General features: G+C 39.9%; 2 protein-coding genes across 8 annotated transcripts; both read right to left on the reverse strand.

Moving 5' to 3' along the window:
* LOC144067116 (uncharacterized) lies at positions 1 to 15887 on the reverse strand. 7 transcript variants are annotated; one of them, XR_013297843.1, is made up of 18 exons: positions 15726 to 15885; positions 13365 to 13736; positions 12750 to 13138; positions 11514 to 11544; positions 10945 to 11031; positions 10031 to 10112; positions 9637 to 9658; positions 9502 to 9556; positions 8487 to 8929; positions 5934 to 6116; positions 5559 to 5700; positions 2450 to 2624; positions 2164 to 2241; positions 679 to 744; positions 561 to 596; positions 292 to 338; positions 178 to 229; positions 1 to 118 (listed from the first exon to the last, which is right to left on the reverse strand). XR_013297843.1 is itself a non-coding variant. In XM_077590648.1 (12 exons), the coding sequence occupies exons 2-12, from the start codon at positions 13708 to 13710 to the stop codon at positions 5132 to 5134; spliced, it is 1992 nt and encodes a 663-aa protein (XP_077446774.1). In that variant the 5' UTR covers positions 13711 to 13736; positions 15726 to 15887; the 3' UTR covers positions 4231 to 5131. The 7 variants fall into 7 exon arrangements, 1 of the variants encoding a protein (XP_077446774.1); XR_013297842.1 differs by having other exon boundaries at positions 505 to 596; XR_013297847.1 differs by lacking the exon at positions 292 to 338.
* A 1158-nt stretch (positions 15888 to 17045) lies between these two features.
* LOC144068288 (uncharacterized) lies at positions 17046 to 20371 on the reverse strand. Its single transcript, XM_077592696.1, has 4 exons — positions 20100 to 20371; positions 18926 to 19067; positions 17518 to 17714; positions 17046 to 17436 (listed from the first exon to the last, which is right to left on the reverse strand). Exons 1-4 carry the CDS (start codon positions 20239 to 20241, stop codon positions 17345 to 17347), a joined length of 573 nt encoding a protein of 190 aa, XP_077448822.1. The 5' UTR covers positions 20242 to 20371; the 3' UTR covers positions 17046 to 17344.
* Positions 20372 to 21184: the final 813 nt, after the last annotated feature.

Here is a 21184-nt window from a genome sequence, read left to right on the forward strand (position 1 = left end):
TACATTTCAAGGGCTTTATTTTTCCACAAAAAGGGGTTGAGATAAAATCCCATTCACCATCCAGCATTTAAAGATGAGGTGATGCTTCTATCCATGAACAAAGAATGTTTTCTTGGCTCTGGGGGGAAAAACAGGTTAAGTCCAACATCAAAAAAATAAAACAGAGTTAGGTTTTACCAATAGCAGAAGTGTCATCTCTGCTTTCCTCAGTCAGCAAGCCTTCATCCCACTGCATAAGAAGGCAACATTAAAGCCACAGTAGGAGGGGGGGGAAAGGGAAATTAGACATACCTCTCTGATGACTGCTCAGTTGGCTTTTTGTCCACTGCAGAGGTAGTCTAAAAAATAAGCCAAGTCTTTAACAGTAGTCCTCAAGAGCCACTATTTAGTCTATTTTCCATGTCTTCCAACAGACCCAAATCAAAATCATGATCAAGCTCCTGGACAGTTTGCTGAGGAGTTGATCATATACTTCAGATGTGGTGGGAGATATGGAAAACATACTGGATAGGGGCCCTCAAGATGTTGGTGTCAAAGGCTGTGCCACACTCCAAAGTCACCTTTCTTTAGCGTTGATTTGGTAAACTTGGGTGGACCTTGAAGAGAAGCAAAATAGAGTATTTTTAGTACACATGACATGAAAATAATAAATCAAATAACCTGAAAAACAGGTCTTACGTCATACACGACTTCTTTGGTCTTGTAGATTTGGACAGCTTCCACCATCTCCGTGGCTTTAAACCTCTGCAAAACACCACAGCATGATTATGTCATTGCTTATTTAACCATTTTGATGCACAAATGACTCCCATTCAATCAAAAAAATAAAATACGTCTCACAAAGCTCTTAGACGGAGGAAAAATGGTTGTTTGAACGAGTCAAAAATGACCCCTGCGCTACGGTTGAATGAATGTCTCGCTTAGGTTTTGTCAAAACCACAATTAAAAATCAAAAGGTCCAAGCCCTGAAGTCTTCCTTTAGGAAAGGGAAGGGTAAAGGTATATACGTACAGACACTCCTCAACTTACGAACGCAATTGGTTCCGAGCGATTGTTCATAAGTTGAATTTGTTTGTAAGTTGATTTAGTGCTATATTTTGTATTATAATTTATGTTTAAGGCCTATATAAGTATATTGAAGGTTTATATAAGTGCATTTGTATGTTTAAGGCTTGTATAAGTAACACGCATTGGTTTGTACTGAAAAAAAAATAAATTAATAAAATGGAGAGAATATGTACAGTACTGTAGAGAGAGAGATAGATTTATGTATTAGAAACTGGCCAAAAGAAGCGACCTAATGACGATTGCACAGTTTTCTTCTTTTTTTCATCATAAATGATGCAGTAGCACTGTATGGCATCATTCAATTGATTTGCAAACTTTGTGCAACGTTCAATATTTGGGTCCTGCTGCTCGATCTTTCTGTTTAGAAATGGTACTGAATGTGCAACGCTCACCACTTTCTGACGCGCATCAAGCTTCGTTATTATTGCCACTCGTTTCAAATGAAATGGCTTGCCTCTTCCTTCCAACTCCCTCAATAGAAGCCTTTAGCTTTTTACCAACCATATTCAATATTGGATGCATGAGATATTTAATGATACAAATGAAAAAGGTTCTTTGCACACTGGAGATACATTCACGCACTTCTTCTTCGTTGCAATGCGGAAGGTAGATGCTGGGTGAGCTGAGCTCTCACAGCGCCAGGCGTCGGTATTAGCGGCGGAAAGAAGTACTACTCCGAAAAAGACGCGAAATACAAAATTGGACTTGCGAACATTTTTGGACTTAAACGCAATTTGCAGACATGTTCGTATGTACCGTTGTTCGTAAGTTGAATGTTCGTAAGTAGGGGAGCGTCTGTATTCTAGAAGTGTACGGTTTATTCCTTACACCTCCACTTGATGGCACTAGTGTGAGTGTGAGTTACCCACACAGGAACTTGCTATTAAAAATCAACGCCAACCCAGTTTAAGTGTCTTCATTCAAAATTGGAGTGTATCATGATGCTAAACAAGCTAATTTAGGAAAGCCGTGAACACTGGTCGCTGATATCTAAACATTACTGTGACAACAAAATGTCCCGAATACGGGATGAATAAAGTTATCCAATCCAATTACACGGGTAGAGGAATTAGAAGCTATTAAAAAAAGACTCACTTTGCCGACAAACTGCTCCTTTTTGGCCGTTATGGCCACATTCTTGATGTTTCCCAGCAGTCTGTCCTCGTTGAGGGACTGAAACACACAATGGAAGGGTTTCTTTTTAAACATTAAGAGCAATAGGTGATGCAATGTAGCCAACTTGCTAGCAAACATTTGTGTTTGCATCCACGTCGGGGCTACATCCACGTCGGGGCTACATCACGCCAATGAAGCACGTTCCCGTCAAAAAGCACTCTAGAAATGAGAACTGGGGTTACGAAATCCCCAAAAGACAAAGTACCGAACGCGCTGCATTGTCCTGGAAGAAGTTTGTCGGGTCTTTCTTCGGGAAATCGTCAATTCTGAGCAGCTCAGCAGTCCAACGCGCCCAGCCTCCGGCTCATCCGCCATTTTGGAAAATGGCGGCGTGGGGGCGGGTCTTTTGAACTCTGACCACAGCCACGCCTCGGCCACGCCTATTACACATAGACACAAAAAAAGAGATCGTTTTCATCATAGAGTGCATTAGTCAGGGGGCTGGGGCTGCAAATACTTTTAGGTTGGGCATTAATACTTCAAAACAAATACATTGTTTTCATAATAACGTACTGTAAATACTTTTTGGTTGGGCTTTAATACTAAAATGATTGGACACAATGCTTTGTTCGGACATCTTTAAAAGAAAATACAAAGTAGAAAAGATCATTCTTTTTCAATGCTCAGGTTTTTTTTTTTAACATTAGAACATTTTCCACAACATTTTACTTTGTGACACATGAAAGCATTGCAAATTACACATTGCCATTTCAGAGAGTACAAAACATGACAAAGGTGACAATAAGTAGAAAAAAAGACGCAAGCAAATTACACGATGATTATAAAGCATTTGATTACATCATAAAGTGGCCTGAGAAGTAATGGCGACATGATAGATGTGCAACAACAACAACAACAACAACGAAGAGAACAAAAGAGTTGCATCCGCCGAGTTAAAAATAAATAGTAGAAACAATTAAAAAGATTTTCAGAGTCATCTGAACCCGCCAGACCACCTGTGCAAATAAAAAGAAGGAATCTATAAGTTTTACATTATAGTTTGACATAATACTGTTTTTTTTTTAAATCTAAGACTTCATAATGCATGTAAGACACTGGAAGATCGTTTAGTGAGTTAAAATTGTACTTTTGCGCTATTAAGTCCCCCCCCAAAAAAAGATTAACCGCGAATTGGGCAGTTATCGGGATCAATGGAGTCCAGAGTTAGCGGAAAATGGGCACGGGGAATAAAACATTTTTAAAGACTCAAATGAGGGGAAAAAAACAAGACAATAGGATAATACCCAGAAATCCTGAGATGAAAAAATACAGCTGAGCTGACACGGTGCTACATAAATTCGTATTGTAAATTACAATGAACAATTATTTGTTGCATTGCCAGAGGTCTGCAGTCTGAGGATAATATTGCAATATTAAAAAGAAAAGTACCAGTCATGTTAAACATTCCTGTAGTCTTGTAGATACATGATTTCTATTAATGTGTGTGGTCAAACAATCAAACGATGCATAGCTCAACAACAGCGTTATACGATAGAAATTGTCTCCATTTCCATGAAAAGAAAACTACAAATATACATTATGTAAATACCATACATATGACTGAAATTATTCAGTGTGTTAAGATATGATAAACATTCTGCATTTACATGTTTTTTTTTTTTTAGAAAAGTCCATAAAATTGACCCTTTAGAGGTTTTACTTCGTCAAAGTTTGCTTTCGCTAAAATTATACTCAAAATATCAGATCTCATGTTCTAGTTGGGCTTACGCCATATTACACAGAAAACGCCTGATCACGTCTGATTTTGGAAGCTAAGCAGGGTCGGGCCTGGTTAGTACTCGGATGGGAGACCGCTCTAAACTCTTATGTCCGATTATTATTAGTATGTTACCACTGCATACCTGTCAACCTCTGCCGATAACTGCCCTTATAAATGATTATGATTCCCCTTACAAACCCCCAAAAAACCTTACAAACACCGTACGACTCGTACGGTGTTTGTAAGGTTTTTGGGGGGTTGGTAAGGGGAATCATAATCATTTATAAGGGCAGTTATCGGCAGAGGTTGACAGGTATGTACCAGGGGAATGAGCTCAAGTGTTAAAGTGCTCGCTTACCATGTGAGAAGCAGTGGGATCTCTAATATAGACAGATTCTGATGGGGAAGCACTAACCACTGAGCCACCAGGCCACACAATGAAGTATGCCTTCTACACAAATTTTGCAAAGAAGGCACCAACTACAAAACAAATTAGGACTCCTGCATAGTCCTCAGAAGAGTGTTAGAAGAGCAAGTGTGGAAAGCCACATTCCAGCCCTTTGTTTGGTGCCGAGTCTTAATTTGTTTTGTAGTTGGTGCCTTCTTTGCAAAATTTGTGAAGAAGGCACACTCTCTTGGTTGGTCTTGGGTGCTCCGAGTGCTCTAACACGCAAAATACCTTTTCTTTTGAAGTGAACGCCATTTCTTAACCTGAAAAGATAGAAATGCCAAACGTTACACCCAAAAACACGTTTCTACGCAAGCGGTGAAAATTTGAGGCCATTTCAGCGGAAATTGTCATTGCTCCGTGTATTTTCAGTTATAGCAAATGTTCATGATTGGTTGTTTATAATTCTAGTGATATCACCCCACATGGTGCTAAGCTAACACTGTTAGCACCATTTAGGCAAGTGCAAAAGGCGGTGAGTTAAAATCCCTCCCAAAAAATCCCATCCATTTTCCACATCCCTGATGTGTTACAACCAAAAAGGCTAAAGTTCCTCATTGGAGTGGATTCACGTGACCATCGTGACGTCCCTGAAAAACCTTTGGAGGTTTTCAAAAGGCCCATGAGGCCAGTATTTTTTTGCAGAAAGACGCGTGAAGAGGGCACAAGTGAGCCCTGCAGTTATCAAACGACGGCAGACCTTTTTTTAAGACCAGTCACTACGTTGAAGTGGGGCCAAGCCAATGTTGAATGTGAGTTACGGCGCGCTGCACCTGTCCAAAGTAAAAGTCCAGATTTCTAGAGAAGTCCTGGCAAACGGAGGAGTGCACGTCACCCAGGGCACAGTAAAGGGTCGTGCCACCCATGCTGATCACCACGGTAACCAGACATAGCAGGAAAAGAAGTAAGCAAGAGTCTTTGCCGCCAACATCTGCAAAACAATGTTGGAAATGAACAAAACGCACTGGCTAAAAAGCTTTTATCCGTGTGGGATTTTTTTTTTTTTTTTTACGTCATTTGGATTTTTGTATTTGTTTTCACTTCTAGGGGGTGTTTCATCTTGATTTTACTTTTTCTCTAAAGTAATCCTATTTGTTTGGTTTTCATCAGGTCCGTCACTTGATGGTAAAGGGAAGAGTAACTCACCATTTTCAAAACCGTCATCTGCCACTTTGAAGCGGACTCGTCTTTTGCCGCCGGGTTTGTCCAGATTGGCGGACAAACCAAACTCGTCAGCAGGTAAATTCCTCTTTTTCAGGATGGAGATGAGGCCAGTCGCGGGCGAAATCTGGGATTGGGTGGAATAGGGTGCAAATATAAGGGCTGATTTGATTCGATTCACTTGCACTAGGTGTCACTGCTTCCCACGAAATACAGAAGTGAACCCCTCCCTCCAACATTTATGACCCTGCAGTAGGCCGCGTTCATAAATACCCCCAACGATCGATAGATAAATGGTGAACAAGCACTAAAAGAAACGAGCTGCCTTTGTCAGAGCACGACAGCACAACGTCAACCCACCTCTTCGACAGTGATGAGTTTGGCCATGTCGTCCGCCGTGACTGCTTCGGGAAAGGCGTCGGCTCGCTCGGCCTCGTAATCTTCCTCCTCTTCCTCGTCCAGTAGCTTGTCCTGTTTCAGGGGAGCCTCTTGAGGAAGATGGGCATCATCATCATTCCACTGCTGGCTGTTCTCATTTCCCTCCTGCAATCAAAACAGAATGTGGAGCGTATTGAGCCAGGACCTCCATTCAGGAAACGGCAGTCGTGTGCCGTCAGGGCCTTCAAGGCCTTCTCTGCTGGCCTAAGATATATCTGAATCATATATTATATTTTGTCCATCAATACTTATGAAATAATTCCAAATTGTCTGTTAGCTTCCTTTCATTGCTTTACCGCTGGTTGCACTGCTTCCAGATGTGTTTTCATATTGAAGCATTTAACCAATCACATTTCAGCTATTATTTGTTGCCAGGGTCAGAAATCTGCCTCAAGGCCTTCACAATCAGTTCTGCAGGCTCAGCTGCATTAAACAAGCGTCAATAAGACTGTTGCTTTAACCAATCAGAATTCGATTTTGTCACACCAAGGCTTTATCGCAGGCGTAGGGATACGTCATTGCCTTCTCGCAGGTGTATATATTTGTAGTCAAGACTTTCCAATAATGACAAAGTTAAGTATGTCTACTTCATGGCGTAGAGGTTCACTCACCGGACTGCCATATGGGAGGCTCGGGTTCGAATCCCGGTCGGGAAATATTTTCCCTTAGTTGTTTCTATATATTTGTAGTCAAGACCTTCCAATAATGACAAAGTAAAGTGTGGCTAATTCGTGGCGTAGAGGTTCACTCACCGGACTGCCATGTGGGAGGCTTGGGTTCGAATCCCGGTCGGGAAATATTTTCCCTTAGTTGTTTCTATATATTTGTAGTCAAGACCTTCCAATAATGACAAAGTAAAGTGTGGCTAATTCGTGCCGTAGAGGTTCACTCACCCGACTGCCATGTGGGCAACTGGGGTTCGAATCCTGCTCTCGTTTGACTGATCACTATACTATGTAGTTCAGTAAATGGGTAACCTTTTTTTCATTAAAATAAAGACTTAGTCATTTTTTTCAGCAAAACAATTATATTCCGGTCAGCCTTCGGCTGACTGGCGACACCATACAGTCGTTGACTGACAACACCAGGACGTGAACCCTCGCCTCCCACATGGCAGGCAGGTGACTGACCCACTACACCATGAGGTAGCCTGCCTATACATGGTCATTTGGTGCTTTTATTTAAGGGAAGACTGAATGACTTAGTCTTTTTTAATGGCAAAATGGTTCATCGTCTACCGAGATTCGAACCCTGCCTGCCCACACGGCAGTCAGGTGAACGAACCTCTACACCATGAAGATGCCACACTTTACTTTGTCATTATTGGAAAGTCTTGACTACACAAGGTTGTTTCTATTTAAGGGAAAAATAATTCCCAACTGGGATTCGAACCACAACTGCCCGCATGGCAGTCAGGTGAACAAACCTCTGCACCATGAAGTGGCCACATTTAACTTTGTCATTTTTGGAAAGTCTTGACTACACACGGTTGTTTTTATTTAAGGGAAAAATGATTACCAACTGGGATTTGAACCCTGTCTGCCCACATGGGAGGCAGGTAACGGAACCACTACACCATGAAGTGGAGGAGAAGAAATGGATTTGTTTGCAGATTTACTGTCAAAGCCATTTTCAAAACGGACTTTCCAAGAAAAAAAAGCTGGACATCATTAAGAAAGGTCGGACAACCCCAAAGCAAGCAAGCCTGTCACAACCGGGAACGAACATTTTCAGCACTAAATCGAATAAAAACGTATGCCAGAAATACGACAGGACAGGCTCGACTTTCAGCATTAGCTTCGATGGCCATAGAAAAGTAGGAGGAAAGAATATTGTGTACAGGCAAAAAGCATTTTTGGTGAGCAAAATATGGCTATATTCCTAAATAATATTTCAATTGTGTCAGGTTATTATTGATGATTTTTTTATGTGTTGCAGCTGTAGCTGCAGTAGAGGTTTTATAGCCATAAAATAGTTTTTGAGGGTTGGATTGATTCCAACAGCTGAAGGCGTCGCTAAGAAATTCACGAACCGCCACTGCTAAAATATAACTTAACCCTATAAAGGGTAGGTGACTAATTTTGGACAATTTTTTCATTATTATCTTTTTAAATTATTTTTGTATTTTCTAATTACTACATGAAAAAAAATGAATAAAAATAAAAATACAAGTAATGGACCCAACCCAAACAACAATTTCAAGTAATTTTTTTAAATCATAATTTAAATCACTGCCTGTCAACAAAAGACATCCCATTCATTTACCTGGGAGGACTGGCTCGGAACACTGGTCTTTCAGTGCCATTGACGGCGCTTGATGTCCAATCTATTTTGACTTGAATCCAGTCAAAATAAATTGGACGCCTAACGCTTTCAATGGACACCAATGAGGTTTTTTTTTTAAAGTGCCCTATGGAGAATCTTTTGAAAAAATTGTACTCAAGTGTAAAATATAGAAGGAATTTGTACCGTTACCTCCTCTTTTCCAGAGACTTGAGCTTCCGGGTCCAGATGTTCTGCCTTCTTCAGTGTTTTTTTCTCTTCCTCTTCCTCAGTCTCATCTTCCATCATCGGCGCCTCTCCCACATCGCTCCCCTTGTTTTCCCCATCCGGATCCTGTTCTTGCGCCGAACCCAAATCACCTCCCTCCTGCTCTGCGGGCTCGGGCCGATCCATTGCTCCAGCTTCGGAGGGGTGCCACGCCGTCTCCCGCGTGAAAGTGGTGGCTTCCAGACACTCCCCTTCCACTCTTCCACGGGCCTTCTTCTCGTCAGTCCACTCGGCCCCGGGGGGAGCGTACTTCCCGTCCAAATTGCATTCGGGGGCTTCTCTTTCTTTTTCGGAATCAATCTGATGTGACGAAGTGATGGAGGACGTGGAGAGGTGACTGGGCTCCGTCCAACTTTGGACGTGATGCACTGGAGAAAAAGAACAAGAGTCAAATGTGGACAGAAAAACAATGTCAAATTCACGGTGCGGGGGCCGACTGGTCCTCCGCGTCAATTAAAAAGTAAGGCACTCGCATCGGCTTTTCGCGTTTCTCAATAAAGTACAATTTGAAGCGCAAGTGCAAACAAATGAAAATAATTTTGTTCAGATATATGCACAAATGTGCCAGCTATATGTAACCAAATAGTTGTACACCGGTACTTCTGTTTTTTTTCTTGAATAATGAAAAATAAAGGGAAAGTATTCTATTAACACCTTTGACTAATTGCCGACTGGCTTTGGCGCTAGAATTCTCGAGATCTGTATCAATTGACATTGACTGGGTAGGAAGTCAGGCAAGCTAATGACTAGTGTAAACAAAGATTAGATCCGATTTCATCATTGGTCTTCACCAGACAAAACCCACAAATCACATTTCAGATCTTTGTATATATGTTTTTGGTGACAACAGAACAGGTTTCCTCAGCATTAAACTTCTGTTGAACATGAAGGAACAAACTGGCTCTCTCTCACACGCACACCTTTGTCTTTACTTGCTCACCTGTTGGAATTAATGCATCTCCTTGTTCAAGATTCAACAAGTCCAGAGATACCAACTGTAACAACAGACAAACAAATTTTAAAAAAAAATCAACAACTAATTTTACATGCCAATAAGATTTCATGAGTGTCTTACCGATGCATCTGTGGTGCTCGGCCTAAGAGAAGAAGAGACAAAATGGTTCTTCCTTTTAGTAAATTAAGACGTGCAAGTTAGGTGATGCGTCGCTACTTTGCCAATCTAAAATTAGAGCGGGGTTACTTCCTGAGCTATTATAACATGCGCGTTAATGTGTGTGAGTGTGTGTGTGTGTGTGTGTGTGTGAGAGAGAGTCAAGTAAGGTGTCATCTTAGTAGCAAATGTCTGAAAGTGCAAAAGCTTTAATGTAATATAATTATTTCTTAAAAATATGATGCAAAGGGGGTCGTATCTAGTTTTTGATTATGTTGTAGAACTTCTTGTTTTATGGGAACCTCAAACACATTTATCAGGCAGTACAGTGTAAACCAAAAAGACATATAGTACTGACCGAGTGTGTGTCTGGCAGATGTCTCTGAGAGTGTCCAGATGACAGTCTTCTAAGATGGCTGAACTTCTACTACACAGACTTTCTATGAAGAACAAACACAAGAGAGAAATGTTATGGTTATACATATACAAGGAGGAAATCAGTCAACCTTCAAACTTGGTCAGGTATTTACATTGTGCTACCTTTAGTCCTTTATCTGAACTTGGTTATGTGAACGATGATGTGCTGGGTTTAACCTATCCACCAGTCAAAGTTCTCTGAACATTCATTCATTGACAATAATTATTATATAATATATACCTACATTAAACCCTTGTGCCTACCTGGTATGGCTGACAATAAATGAATGAACTGAACATAAAATGCTCTCAAAGGCCAAGAGGAAAAATTTAGGTTTTCAAAAACATTATAGCAGTACAGTAACACCATATCGTATTTTTTGGACTATAAGTCGAGTCGTACCAGAGTAAGTCCCAATAGCCCCAAAAATGCAAAATGAAAGAGGAAAAAAATACATAAAATCACACTGGAGTATAAGTCGCCACCTCGGCAAAACTATTGAAAATAAAAAAACTGACTCAGTCTGAAAAATACGGTACAGCAATGCCTCGAATATCGCATTTAATGTAGACAAGTCATTAGACCAGTTAATTGAAAAATTGCAAAGTAGGGTTATTCCTATTATAACTTTTTTTTCAGTTCTGAGTCCTAGTAGCAAGAGTGACTTCCGCTTGCGAGTTTCAAAGGGGATTTTCACATTTTTAGGAACTTAAAATGTTTTTTTAAATTATTGGCGGGAAAAAAAAAAAAAATCGGAAAAATAGTGAATTGGCGATAAGTGAAGCCGCGATAATTGAGGGATTACTGTAATCATTTTTTAACATTAGGACCATTAAGGAGTCATGATTACCCACCAAACTGTTGCTGAAGAGCATTCAGGTTGTCCAGCACTCTCTGGTGATAAAGTTTCTCCAGCTGAATGCAGCGTAAAGCCAAATGGTCTGTGGAACAAATATTAAAGAAAAGGCCATGTCTGTGGAAACACCACATACTACAGACTCCATTTGTCTTGGTTTTCCTGTGACGACAGAACTCAGGGCAGATTTCGTACAAATTTGAGAACAGAGTCAAAGTGTAGAGAAGGAAATAGCGCTCATGTTTATGTATAAGTGCAAGCAGCTATTCCACAATCCTTCTTTGAGACGGCTCAATACCCCCTCTCTTGCCAAGTGGTCTTCTATACATGCGTGGCACAACTAGGCCACGTTTTCACTTCTCTCTGGCAACAATAATCCCGTTTTCAATCAAGACTTTTTCCTTGTTTTGTGTTTTTATACCTTTAAAGATGAGATTGTCTGCTCATTGAAATTCATCTGTTTTTTCTTCCTTTCCAGACTTATAGTTAATCCGTGCCTAAGATAGTTAGATATTTCAAATTAAAAGACAAACTTCAGCAAGGAGACCGACACGTTGATAAGGATACAATCTTCATGACGAACAGAGGCCTCAGCAATCTGCAGATAAATATCAATGAAGAAATCATTTTAAAAAAAAAGAAATCCTTTGTTAAAAAGTAGAAATTAAATAATTAACATTACAAAAAAAGACAAACGACATGAGTAAAGTGTTCGGACATACAAACGCTACCTCTTCCCAGCCAGTGTCAGCGTCCCTTTTTTTGTTTCTCAGTTGACCGCAGAACAAGTGTGTATGTGTCTCAAGTGTGTGTGTGTGTGTGAGAGAGAGTAAAATGGCACAAAAAGGTCTCACATCTCAGTTAAAGGACCAGTGCGTATAGTATTCCCCCGTTTTTCGCGTTTTTTTATCTTTCACGGTATTTGCAGTATGCAACGAAAAACGGGCAAATACTGTGGAAATACTTTTCACTTTTTTGCGTTTCCACAGTTTTTACGGCGCAAACAGAAATATTTTTCACAGTACTCCCCCGTTTTTCATTTTTCACATTTTCTGTAGTACATAGCAAAAACGGGAGAATACTACAGAATTTTTTTACGGGATTCCCGTTTTTTTGCTGTGTATCGCGAAAAACGGGGGAATACTTTTCACGGTATTCCCCCATTTTTCGCGTTTTTTTTTTTTTCATTTTTTAGCATTTTTCGCGTTTTCGCATTTTTTGTGGTAAACGGCGAAAATGGGAGTTACTGCGGAAATATTTTTCACTGCATTGCCCCGTTTTTCATTTTTTTGCGGATTTTGCGTTTTCTGCATTACTTAGCAAAAATGGTAGAACACTACAGAAATGTTTCATGGTATTCCCGTTTTCGCTGTGTATCGCAAAAAAACAGGGAGAATACTGTGGAAATACTTTTCACGGTATTCCCCCATTTTTTGCGGTTTTTGTGTTTTGGCAGTTTTTGTGGTAAACGGCGAAAAATGGGGGAAACTGCGGAAATGTTTTTCACAGTATTCCTGTTTTTCATTTTTCACGTTTTTTGCGTCTTCTGCAGTACATAGCAAAAAACGGGAGAATACTACAGAATTTTTTTTCAGTATTCCCGTTTTTCGCTGTTTGACTTTTGGTCACTTCCTTTTATTTTAGGGCTGTTCTAGGGTCTTAACCTTGTTTAATCATTGGCTCCCAGTGGCGACACTAGACGTCCAATCCATTTTGACTGGGAGAATCACGCATTCCATCAAAGCCTGCCAATGAGTAAGATGAACCAGTACGACATTAAAGGAAAAAAAGAAAAGCATTGACCTGATGGAGGTTCTGTGGAAGGCAAGTATCATCTCCTCTCTTGGCCAACTGCCCCAAAGAAGCCATCAGAGCAGAAATGGGTACTGAAGAAGAAGTCTCCAGTTCTGAAGGCGCAAGTGGAGCTCCAGAAATAGAAGAGCATTCCGTAGCACTTGTTACATGCCAAGTGGTGAAGTCGGAGTGGTCCGCTGATTGTGCGATTCCGACAGTAGTTGCGGGCTCGGCACCCAAGGTATGTCCTGGTGTGCTGGATGTGGCAATAAAACCAGCAAAGTTCACTTTACTCTGGCCCAGATCCAGTGGGCTGATGGGACATGACGTTTCTGGGATCATAGGGGATGTAGGTTCTGGACTTGTCCCAGGACTGAATGGATTTTCCAGCATGCTTCCTGCAGGAAGACAGAGGGGGACAATAAAGTTTAAAAATATTTCATGCTTATCTTTTCAACAACAAAAAATGCTGGATCTATGACAGATGAATAATCATTGTCGAAAATTTCGAGACTTTGCTTTTATTGTTTTTGTTGTATGAATATTATATTGAGCAGTGTATTCCAATTAGTCATGTAAAACGGTCCTTTTCCTTTGTAAATGTTGTTGCCTGCGTTTCTGTACCTGTTTCCGAATAGGAGGAATCAGTCATGGGAGTATCTGGAGACTGGCAGTGCATTTGGCAACTTGATGCCTCCGATTCTTCTTCTTCTTCTTCATCTTTCATCACCTCATCAATGTCTTCTTCTTCTGTGTTTTTGTGGCTCTCTGACTCCTCCCTTTTCCCTTCGTTGTTATTGAGAGGTGTTTTTGAGGGGAGTCCACTTCCAAAATCGTTTTGCAGAGCTGACGTAAGTTCCCTCGGAGGGGGCGAAGTGGTCTCGTTGAGGTTTGGAGCGTGAGCAATGAGCAATTCGGGGTGGGTTGTGTTATCGCAACGGCCGACCCCACCCACTACAAATTCGGACATTATTCTTCCTTCATAGTCCAAATGACCTGGAAACAATGAAAAGAAAACATGTTCGCATCAAAGTCATTTTAATAAAGTTCAAAATACAATGGTAGTGTCATGGGGACCTGCAGATATTTAATCACAGCTTTCTTTATGATTTTAATGATGTCATTGCTCTCACTCAACACCATAATCCATCAGGCCCCACCCTCACAATGTTTGACCTTTCAATCTGTTAGTTGAAAACTTTTTTGAGCCACAAGCGAAAACAAAAAAAGGACAAATGACCGCTACGAAAGGAGGGGGAAAAAAACATGACCCCACTTGACAAATAGTATGATTCATGCATCAGTGTGAATGCCAAAAGGGCAAAAAGTAAAAACAAGTACAGCGTCATTCCTGAGTTTTCAAACAAATCATTGTTGCCTTCAAGTGCAACCCTTACCGACATCTTATGGGTGTCAAAAATATTTGAAAACAAACACTAGTGCCAAGACCTGTAAAACGAGAAATGTAAAAATTAACCACATCCCTGTATTAAGTGGAAAGTTGACAATAAATCTTTGAAAATAACAGTTTGCATCTGATTCACAATCACACAAAACAACAAATATGGTCAAATTAACCACATCAACTAATGTCACAAGCTCAAGCGTCAAACAAAATGACATCTTAGAAGTCTTTCACCATGGAGAATATTGGTAATTAACTGTTTTAATGCCAGTGGCGGCCTAACCATTTGGGCCGGCAACAAATGATCATATTTCAAGGCAGTTGTAGACGTCCAATAATTTGAAGCCATTTATAGGAACAATTAAAAAGAGCAAAACTTGCAATAGCTCGGTGTTAGTAATACTACTAAATCGTGACTATACAATAGAGGATATAGTACATTGTAATATTGCATTTCCATATTAACTGCTTGCCTGGATGTTTGTCCATTATAGTGCTGCCTTTTCACACAACAGGCCCAGCGTGCCTTTTTCTTCTCAGGGGGCAATAAATAGTAAAAGCCATTAGCAGATAGAAAGAGCTCATCACTAAATAAGAAACAGCAGGCCACCTAAGAAATGATCAGACAATGTAAATGCAGATTTCACGAGCAACACTTTTTTTGGGGGGGGGGGGGGGGGGGGGCACTCAGTGTTATTGGTATCACATATATCAGGCTAGATGTCTAAAAAAATAAGGTGAGCGTAATCTGGGGCCATCTTATGTCAGTAGCTTCTCTGGTGGACTACAGTGGATATGAAGGGAATCATTTTCGCCAATATAAAATGATAACTCCCAGAATTATTACTGGGTTTACAAACGTCTTAATTTGTAACAGTGTTATCAACAGAGTGATGATTTAGGCAGGTTTTGAGTAAAAGTTATTTTCTTAAAAAATGCATTGAAACTAAGGCAACTTTGAGGTTTTTGACAAATCACGGAGTTTGAAAATCGTTTCAAAATCGTGCAAACCATTGCAAAAATGCACGCCTCATCTGAAAATGCTTAGCGGAATAGCTCTGACGTAATATGGCCGACAAAAGAAAACGATCGTCCCCGTTGGCTCACAACGCATATCAGCCATCTAGCATTTCATATGCGAGATATATATATCGGGGACCGCGTCATTCTTCCTTGTGACATAAAGGCCTTCGTGCAATGCCACCTATGCATGTGGTTCGCTGTCAGTAAATGACGCGTTCGCGTAATTTAGAACAAGGTGCGTGCACCTTGGTTGAACATTAGCAACTACTGCTAACCCTACTTGAGCCCAGGTTTATGTTGACTACCGTTTAAAATAGTCAAAAGAGCACTATCCTAACAGTAACTGTACGAACCACACCTAACTATATACAGTGTCACTACCCCATTCAATGCGAGTTAGTCTAGTAAACTGTCGACTACATTTACGAACGGAGTGTTCGTGAACAGCACAGCTGCAATGGCTAACATTAGCTCAGCCTCCACATCTGCTCAGTACGACGTTGACGAACCGTTAAATTGGGTCACCTGCATATTCATTCGCTTTAAAATGACCTTACCTTTTGGTTAGCTTCCGAACGAGCTCTTGTTTCGCATCACCGACAAAGGAGGTCATCTGACTGGAGAGTCCCACGAGGAAGGTTTGCGAGAAGGTGATAGTTTGGCTCTCAAGTGACACCTTGCTGTGGATGTTGTCGCAGTGGAGCTTTTCGGCCGCTAGAGGGCATTGTTGACAACAACGAAAATTGGGTGGCTCGTTGTCGCCTCCTTCCGCTACCATAAATATGGCACAAATGGAATGGACGTCAAGCGCCGTCGATGGCAGCTAATTGAGTGAATATGGTATTGATCAAACCCCCACACCTTGGTATTGGGAATGTATGTAAGATTTTACATTAGACTTGAGGTATGAAAACCTGTACATAAAAATGCAGAAAATAAATGTAAAAAACCGAAGACAATGAAGAAAATATTTTTTTTCACAAAATAACAATTTACGCCACATAATATTAATTGTTTTTCTCATTGTGCCCTGAAATTGGCTAGTTTCCAATTCAGGGTGTTCCCACCTACTCGCCATAGTTGGCTGGGCTAGACTCCAGCACCCCCATCAATCATCCTACCCATCCACCAATATATAAGACAAGGCTTTTTGAGATCAGTGATTTTGAAAAGGTCAGCTTTTTAGAGTTAATTTCTGACAGAAATTAATTATGCCTTTGCATAATTTACTATTAATATGGCGATATACATATACATACAGTATACCACGAAGGAGTATGCAAACAAGACATACCTTTTATCGTCGAGATGTAATGTTGTTTTAGTAAACAGAGCGTACATTGAATATGACTAACCCCACAACATTTCCTGAGTTTTTTTTAATGTTGTGCAAGATTGTCATGTTCAAGCCTGCACTCCAAAAAAATCCCTTCAAAGAATGACGCCATCATTTTGCATTTAAACATTTCAAGGACACACACTGGTCTTTAAGATGGACAGCAAATCAAAAGTTAGCTTTACCCATTCAATGCCAGTCCAGGTCTCAGAAATTGCTGTTGTGGGATCATTCGATCACTCCAGTTAAAATGGATTGGACGTCTATTGACGTCAAAGACAGCCAACGAGTAAATGATGTGAGGTTATAAGACATTTTAAAGCAAAAATATAAACCCATAACATTCCCCGAGCACTTATTTGGATTTATGTCTTTCGTCATCTTTTAAAAAAAAATGTATTACAAGTTGTTTTAAAAAAATATTTTCATAACTACATTAAGATTTATTTAGGGTTATTTATATTTTATTATGCATGGCTAGTTTTTAGTAAACATTTTTAAAATGACGATTTAAATAATGACAAATTGATCCTTTAGTTAATTCATTTAAATATCTTCATTTCTTTGTTTATTACCCATTGAAAAATAAGTCAGGGCAACAATAATACAGTACTATTATTAGATGATAAATGGCCATAAATCGGACGATGCAGGGCCTCTGGGGCACAACTTTGAGACCACCTGCCCCATTAGAATGCAAAATTAAAAGAAGCATTGCTGAAAACAAAACAAAAAAACAATTGGTGCACAAACAGGTTAATGTAGGAGCAGTTTAGCCAGCAGGCAGTATATTACCATAAAACATTTCTGTTACAATGCAAAAAGAAGAGTTTGTGTTTTCTAGTTTTCCCAAAGTGGGCCTTCACCCAGTGGCGGGACCTCGGCAGACCTTCTGAACAGGCCCCATAAGTCTTCTGCATCTGCCTTCTCAACTAGAAGCATACAAGTCAGGAATCGGTATCCAAACAGAAAGACTAAATGAGACGTAGACATTCTCGGCACTCAAAACTCACGTAATCGTCGGCCCTCTTCTATCCAGGACTTGCCAGAACCTAGCTCCCATTCGTAAGTTGGAATTAGCAAGGCGTCGCTCCAGACCGGACCACCAGAGTCCCCGGAACCAGAGCCAGAAAAGTCCACGGGCTCTAAAAGCTCTGGCTCCATCTCAAAAGTCCCCGACGAACCTTCATCCTCCACTGGCTGAGCGTCACTGGAATCAACAATGACGGTCAAATATTGGACATATCCACAATGGGAAGCGACTATATTGGATTTGAGGGTGAATTATCGTGTTGCCGTGCCATCGGGGGAGTGCGGGGGGACATCCTCTTCATTTGAAATAAGAGAAACTGGTCGAGAATGATCGCTCTCAGTCCAATTGGACTGGTAGTCGACCATTGTCAATTAGCAGCTGTTGAGTTATTTGAGGAAAAAAAATTAAATGACATATCTTCATTTTTCGTTTTAGTCTGAACAAGGGTGTGTAGAATTTTTATGTCCGTTGTCGGTAAAAGTGCTGCGTCTAATCTATTTGAAGTGGGTCGCTTTCACGTTAAATGGATTGAACGTCTACGACGGCCAATGAGTTCAGCAAAGTCAGACCAAACCATCCGAGCAATTTTTTTACACGACACAAGATCTCAGTTGCCCAAGTGTGCCACATACACTCCTCTTAAACAATAGACCAGAAGCGGCAAGCCAACATGCGTCACCGTCTACTTCCTGCCAAAGTTTCCCTTCGGCTTCCTGTTCAAGGCGGGCAGACAAAACGGCAACGCCAGGCGAGAGACCTCCACACAACAAGTCCAAAACAGCTACACTGGGAGGAAAATACATTTTCCATCAGAGTGATTGTCGGCTTCGCTTTTGTGATTTCAATCACAGACGAAGCGAGTTAAAATGTGATTTCTTTCTTGGGGTGATTCAGCGATATCCGTGTCATTTTTTGGAGAATACGAAAGAGGAAACGATGAGTAAAAATGTCCTCTTGAGACACAGACCCTGAACTACCAAGTCTTGCACAAATTACACAAGAAACGCACGCAGTTGTTTCGTACCATTATAAGCGGACATTTTCACTCATTGGCTGCCATTATTCCTTATTTGTGGATTATTTATGTGGGCACTTCATGGGGGAAAATCTCATTATACTTGTATAGTCACAATAAAAGGCATTGAATTCAATACTTAAAGTTCACTTCCTGTAAATTTTGGATCATTTCCTATTGATTTGGGGGGAATTTTTGGGCTACTTTCTGCTGATTTTTGGCCTTTTACAGGTTACTTTCTGTTAGTTTTGGGGGATTTGAAGGTTCCTTGTTAACTCAATGACTGTTATTGATGACACCATTTTGAGTTGGACGTCAATAACACCCAATAAGTCACACACACACACACTCACTCACACACACAAATACTCACAGGAACGAAGCACTTGACGGAGGCAGTTTGTTTGGCAGGTCTGGACTCCACTCCATCGGCGGACTTTGTTGAGTCACACAGTTGGGATTGTTGTCCTGAGGCTGGCATTTGACAAAATTATACACAGCAGTTCTGGGAGCACCTGGGGGGCCAAAAACATTGGTTAACTCATTGAATGCCCACCAAGATGTAGAGATAGTATGTATTTAGAAATAATGTGCTGTGGTGTCAGCTAGAAGAATATTTGGTTCAATATTTTGACATTTTTGCATCACAAGAAGAGCTCAAGTATTTTATTCAAAGCGCTGTCGTGCAAAACGTTCGAGGTTACGACATGATTAAGAAACAGCATGCTACAGACGGAAGTGATGGTGACAGTTGGTTTTCTCAACAAATTGTCCATTATGTGCTTGAAAGTAAGAATTTATTATTCATATATCAATGAAAAACAATGAGTCCCCTATTGACCTCTATTTGTGACTTTAGAGGCCAAACAAAACATGGAAAAACCTATCTGTGCATTTATTTTTAATTGATTGGGTTATTGATATGGTGTATTTACAGATATTAACAAAAAAATGCTAGAGCTAGTCCAGAATGATGCTAACAAGTTATTTACAGATACAAGGAAACTGCACCATAAGATAGTATATTAAAATAAATTTTAAAAAATCAAATCAAATTTACCATACAAAAAAACTTAATGTATAATCTATTAACACAGCTAAATATACACTATTGTTTACTGCAAAGTATTCATAACTGGGACCATTTTTCACATCTATAAGTCTATAAGTTTAGCTTTTCCGGCTGTTTATGTTTTCATTTCTATTTTCTGTTCTGGGGGGGTAATGTCAAGTCAGACCATGAAATGTTTATGTACACATTTAAGAAAGGAAGGCATGAAGAGGGAATTTGACATGCCCCTTAAATGATTAAAAAAAAGAGACAAGAATTTCAATAAACATTCATTAAAAGTTGTATAATAGCTTAGAGTGCCCGATAAAATCTGATTTGATTTTAATAGAGTATCTTTTTACATAGAAAAAGAATGTTTGGATTTTTTCCCCTTATGTTTTAGAAACCACATCACAATGAAATTCTTTGCATGGAAATGATTGTAGTGATAAAAGCTCCTTCCATAACGCCATCGTCATTAGTAAATCCAAATTACCGTGTGCGTGCAAGACGACGAGGCAGCAGGCCGCGATGAAGAGGCTCCAAGCCATTCTTACTCCAGGCACAACAAAAACACTTCTTTCCAGAGCTGACAAGGGAATCCAAATGCCTAACACGTAGTACACACTTTCATACATAGACACACACACAAACACACCCCAGAGTGAGATCAGCCCACTGACTGTGTCATGGTTTCCTGAACAATTTCTGTGTCGGGGGAGAAAAAAAGTGAGCCATATCAGTGGAAACTTTTATCATCTCAAATGGACAAGATCTTATCTTCTTCTAAGTGCGTGAAAGGAAATTCCACCAGCCTGAATTTGGCTAACTAGTGTCAATTAGGACTAAATTGGCCTGATAATAACAACCAGGAGATAAACAATGTGTGCTGTGCACGGAATATCTTCAAATAGGTGGTAAACAAAATATGGCTCGGGGGCCACATCTGGCTCGTTCACTGTCTCAAACCGGCCCTGAAAATCTTTATAAAATTGAAAATATGTCATTTCTTTTTGTATATGTATAACTATGTTTTACGATATCAAATGATTTGGAAGTCCAAACCAGGACCGGCTTAAGTGAGTAAAATTTGGTGCGTAGAATTTCAACAGATTTTTAAAATGTACGGCAATAAAGAATTAATGCATATTGTAGATGGAATACTCATTATAGGTCATTGTACAATTAGAGGACATCTTAAATTACAATTTTTACATTTTAAATAGGGAGTAATGCACATACACAATAATACAACATGCAGTTTATGAATATTGCATTTGTACAGGATTTTTTTTAAAAATATATTTTTAAAATAGTTGGTGGTAAAGCCGGAGCTCCCCCTAAAATGCTGTTTTTAATCTCAATCTAACCTGTGTGACCATTACACATATGATAACAATAAAACAATTATTTGCACAAGTTTGTTGGTCTCCAACCTTGAGAAAAGGTACAATTTGCAAAAATAATTCAATAAAAATGCTTTACAACTAAGTTAATCAAGCCTTAAATAGTTTATTAATGATTATTATTCAGCCAAAAAGAAAAGAAAAATGAAGGCTGATTTTTCCAGAATTAATTTTT

The sequence above is a fragment of the Stigmatopora argus genome, chromosome 2, assembly GCF_051989625.1.
Source record: "Stigmatopora argus isolate UIUO_Sarg chromosome 2, RoL_Sarg_1.0, whole genome shotgun sequence".
Classification (NCBI taxonomy): Eukaryota; Metazoa; Chordata; class Actinopteri; order Syngnathiformes; family Syngnathidae; genus Stigmatopora; species Stigmatopora argus.

Excerpts from the sequence above, each read along its gene's own strand:
- LOC144067116 (XM_077590648.1), bottom strand. The coding sequence starts at position 13,710 with ATGTCCGAATTTGTAGTGGGTGGGGTCGGCCGTTGCGATAACACAACC. Across the intron at positions 8,930-9,501 it reads AGATGCATTAATTCCAACAG|TGCATCACGTCCAAAGTTGG; the intron begins GTGAGCAAGTAA and ends CTTTTTCTCCAG. Across the intron at positions 5,701-5,933 it reads AACTCATCACTGTCGAAGAG|ATTTCGCCCGCGACTGGCCT; the intron begins GTGGGTTGACGT and ends ACCCAATCCCAG.
- LOC144068288 (XM_077592696.1), bottom strand. The coding sequence starts at position 20,241 with ATGTATGAAAGTGTGTACTACGTGTTAGGCATTTGGATTCCCTTGTCA. Across the intron at positions 19,068-20,099 it reads CGTCGTCTTGCACGCACACG|GTGCTCCCAGAACTGCTGTG; the intron begins GTAATTTGGATT and ends TTGGCCCCCCAG. Across the intron at positions 17,437-17,517 it reads AGAAGAGGGCCGACGATTAC|TTGAGAAGGCAGATGCAGAA; the intron begins GTGAGTTTTGAG and ends GTATGCTTCTAG.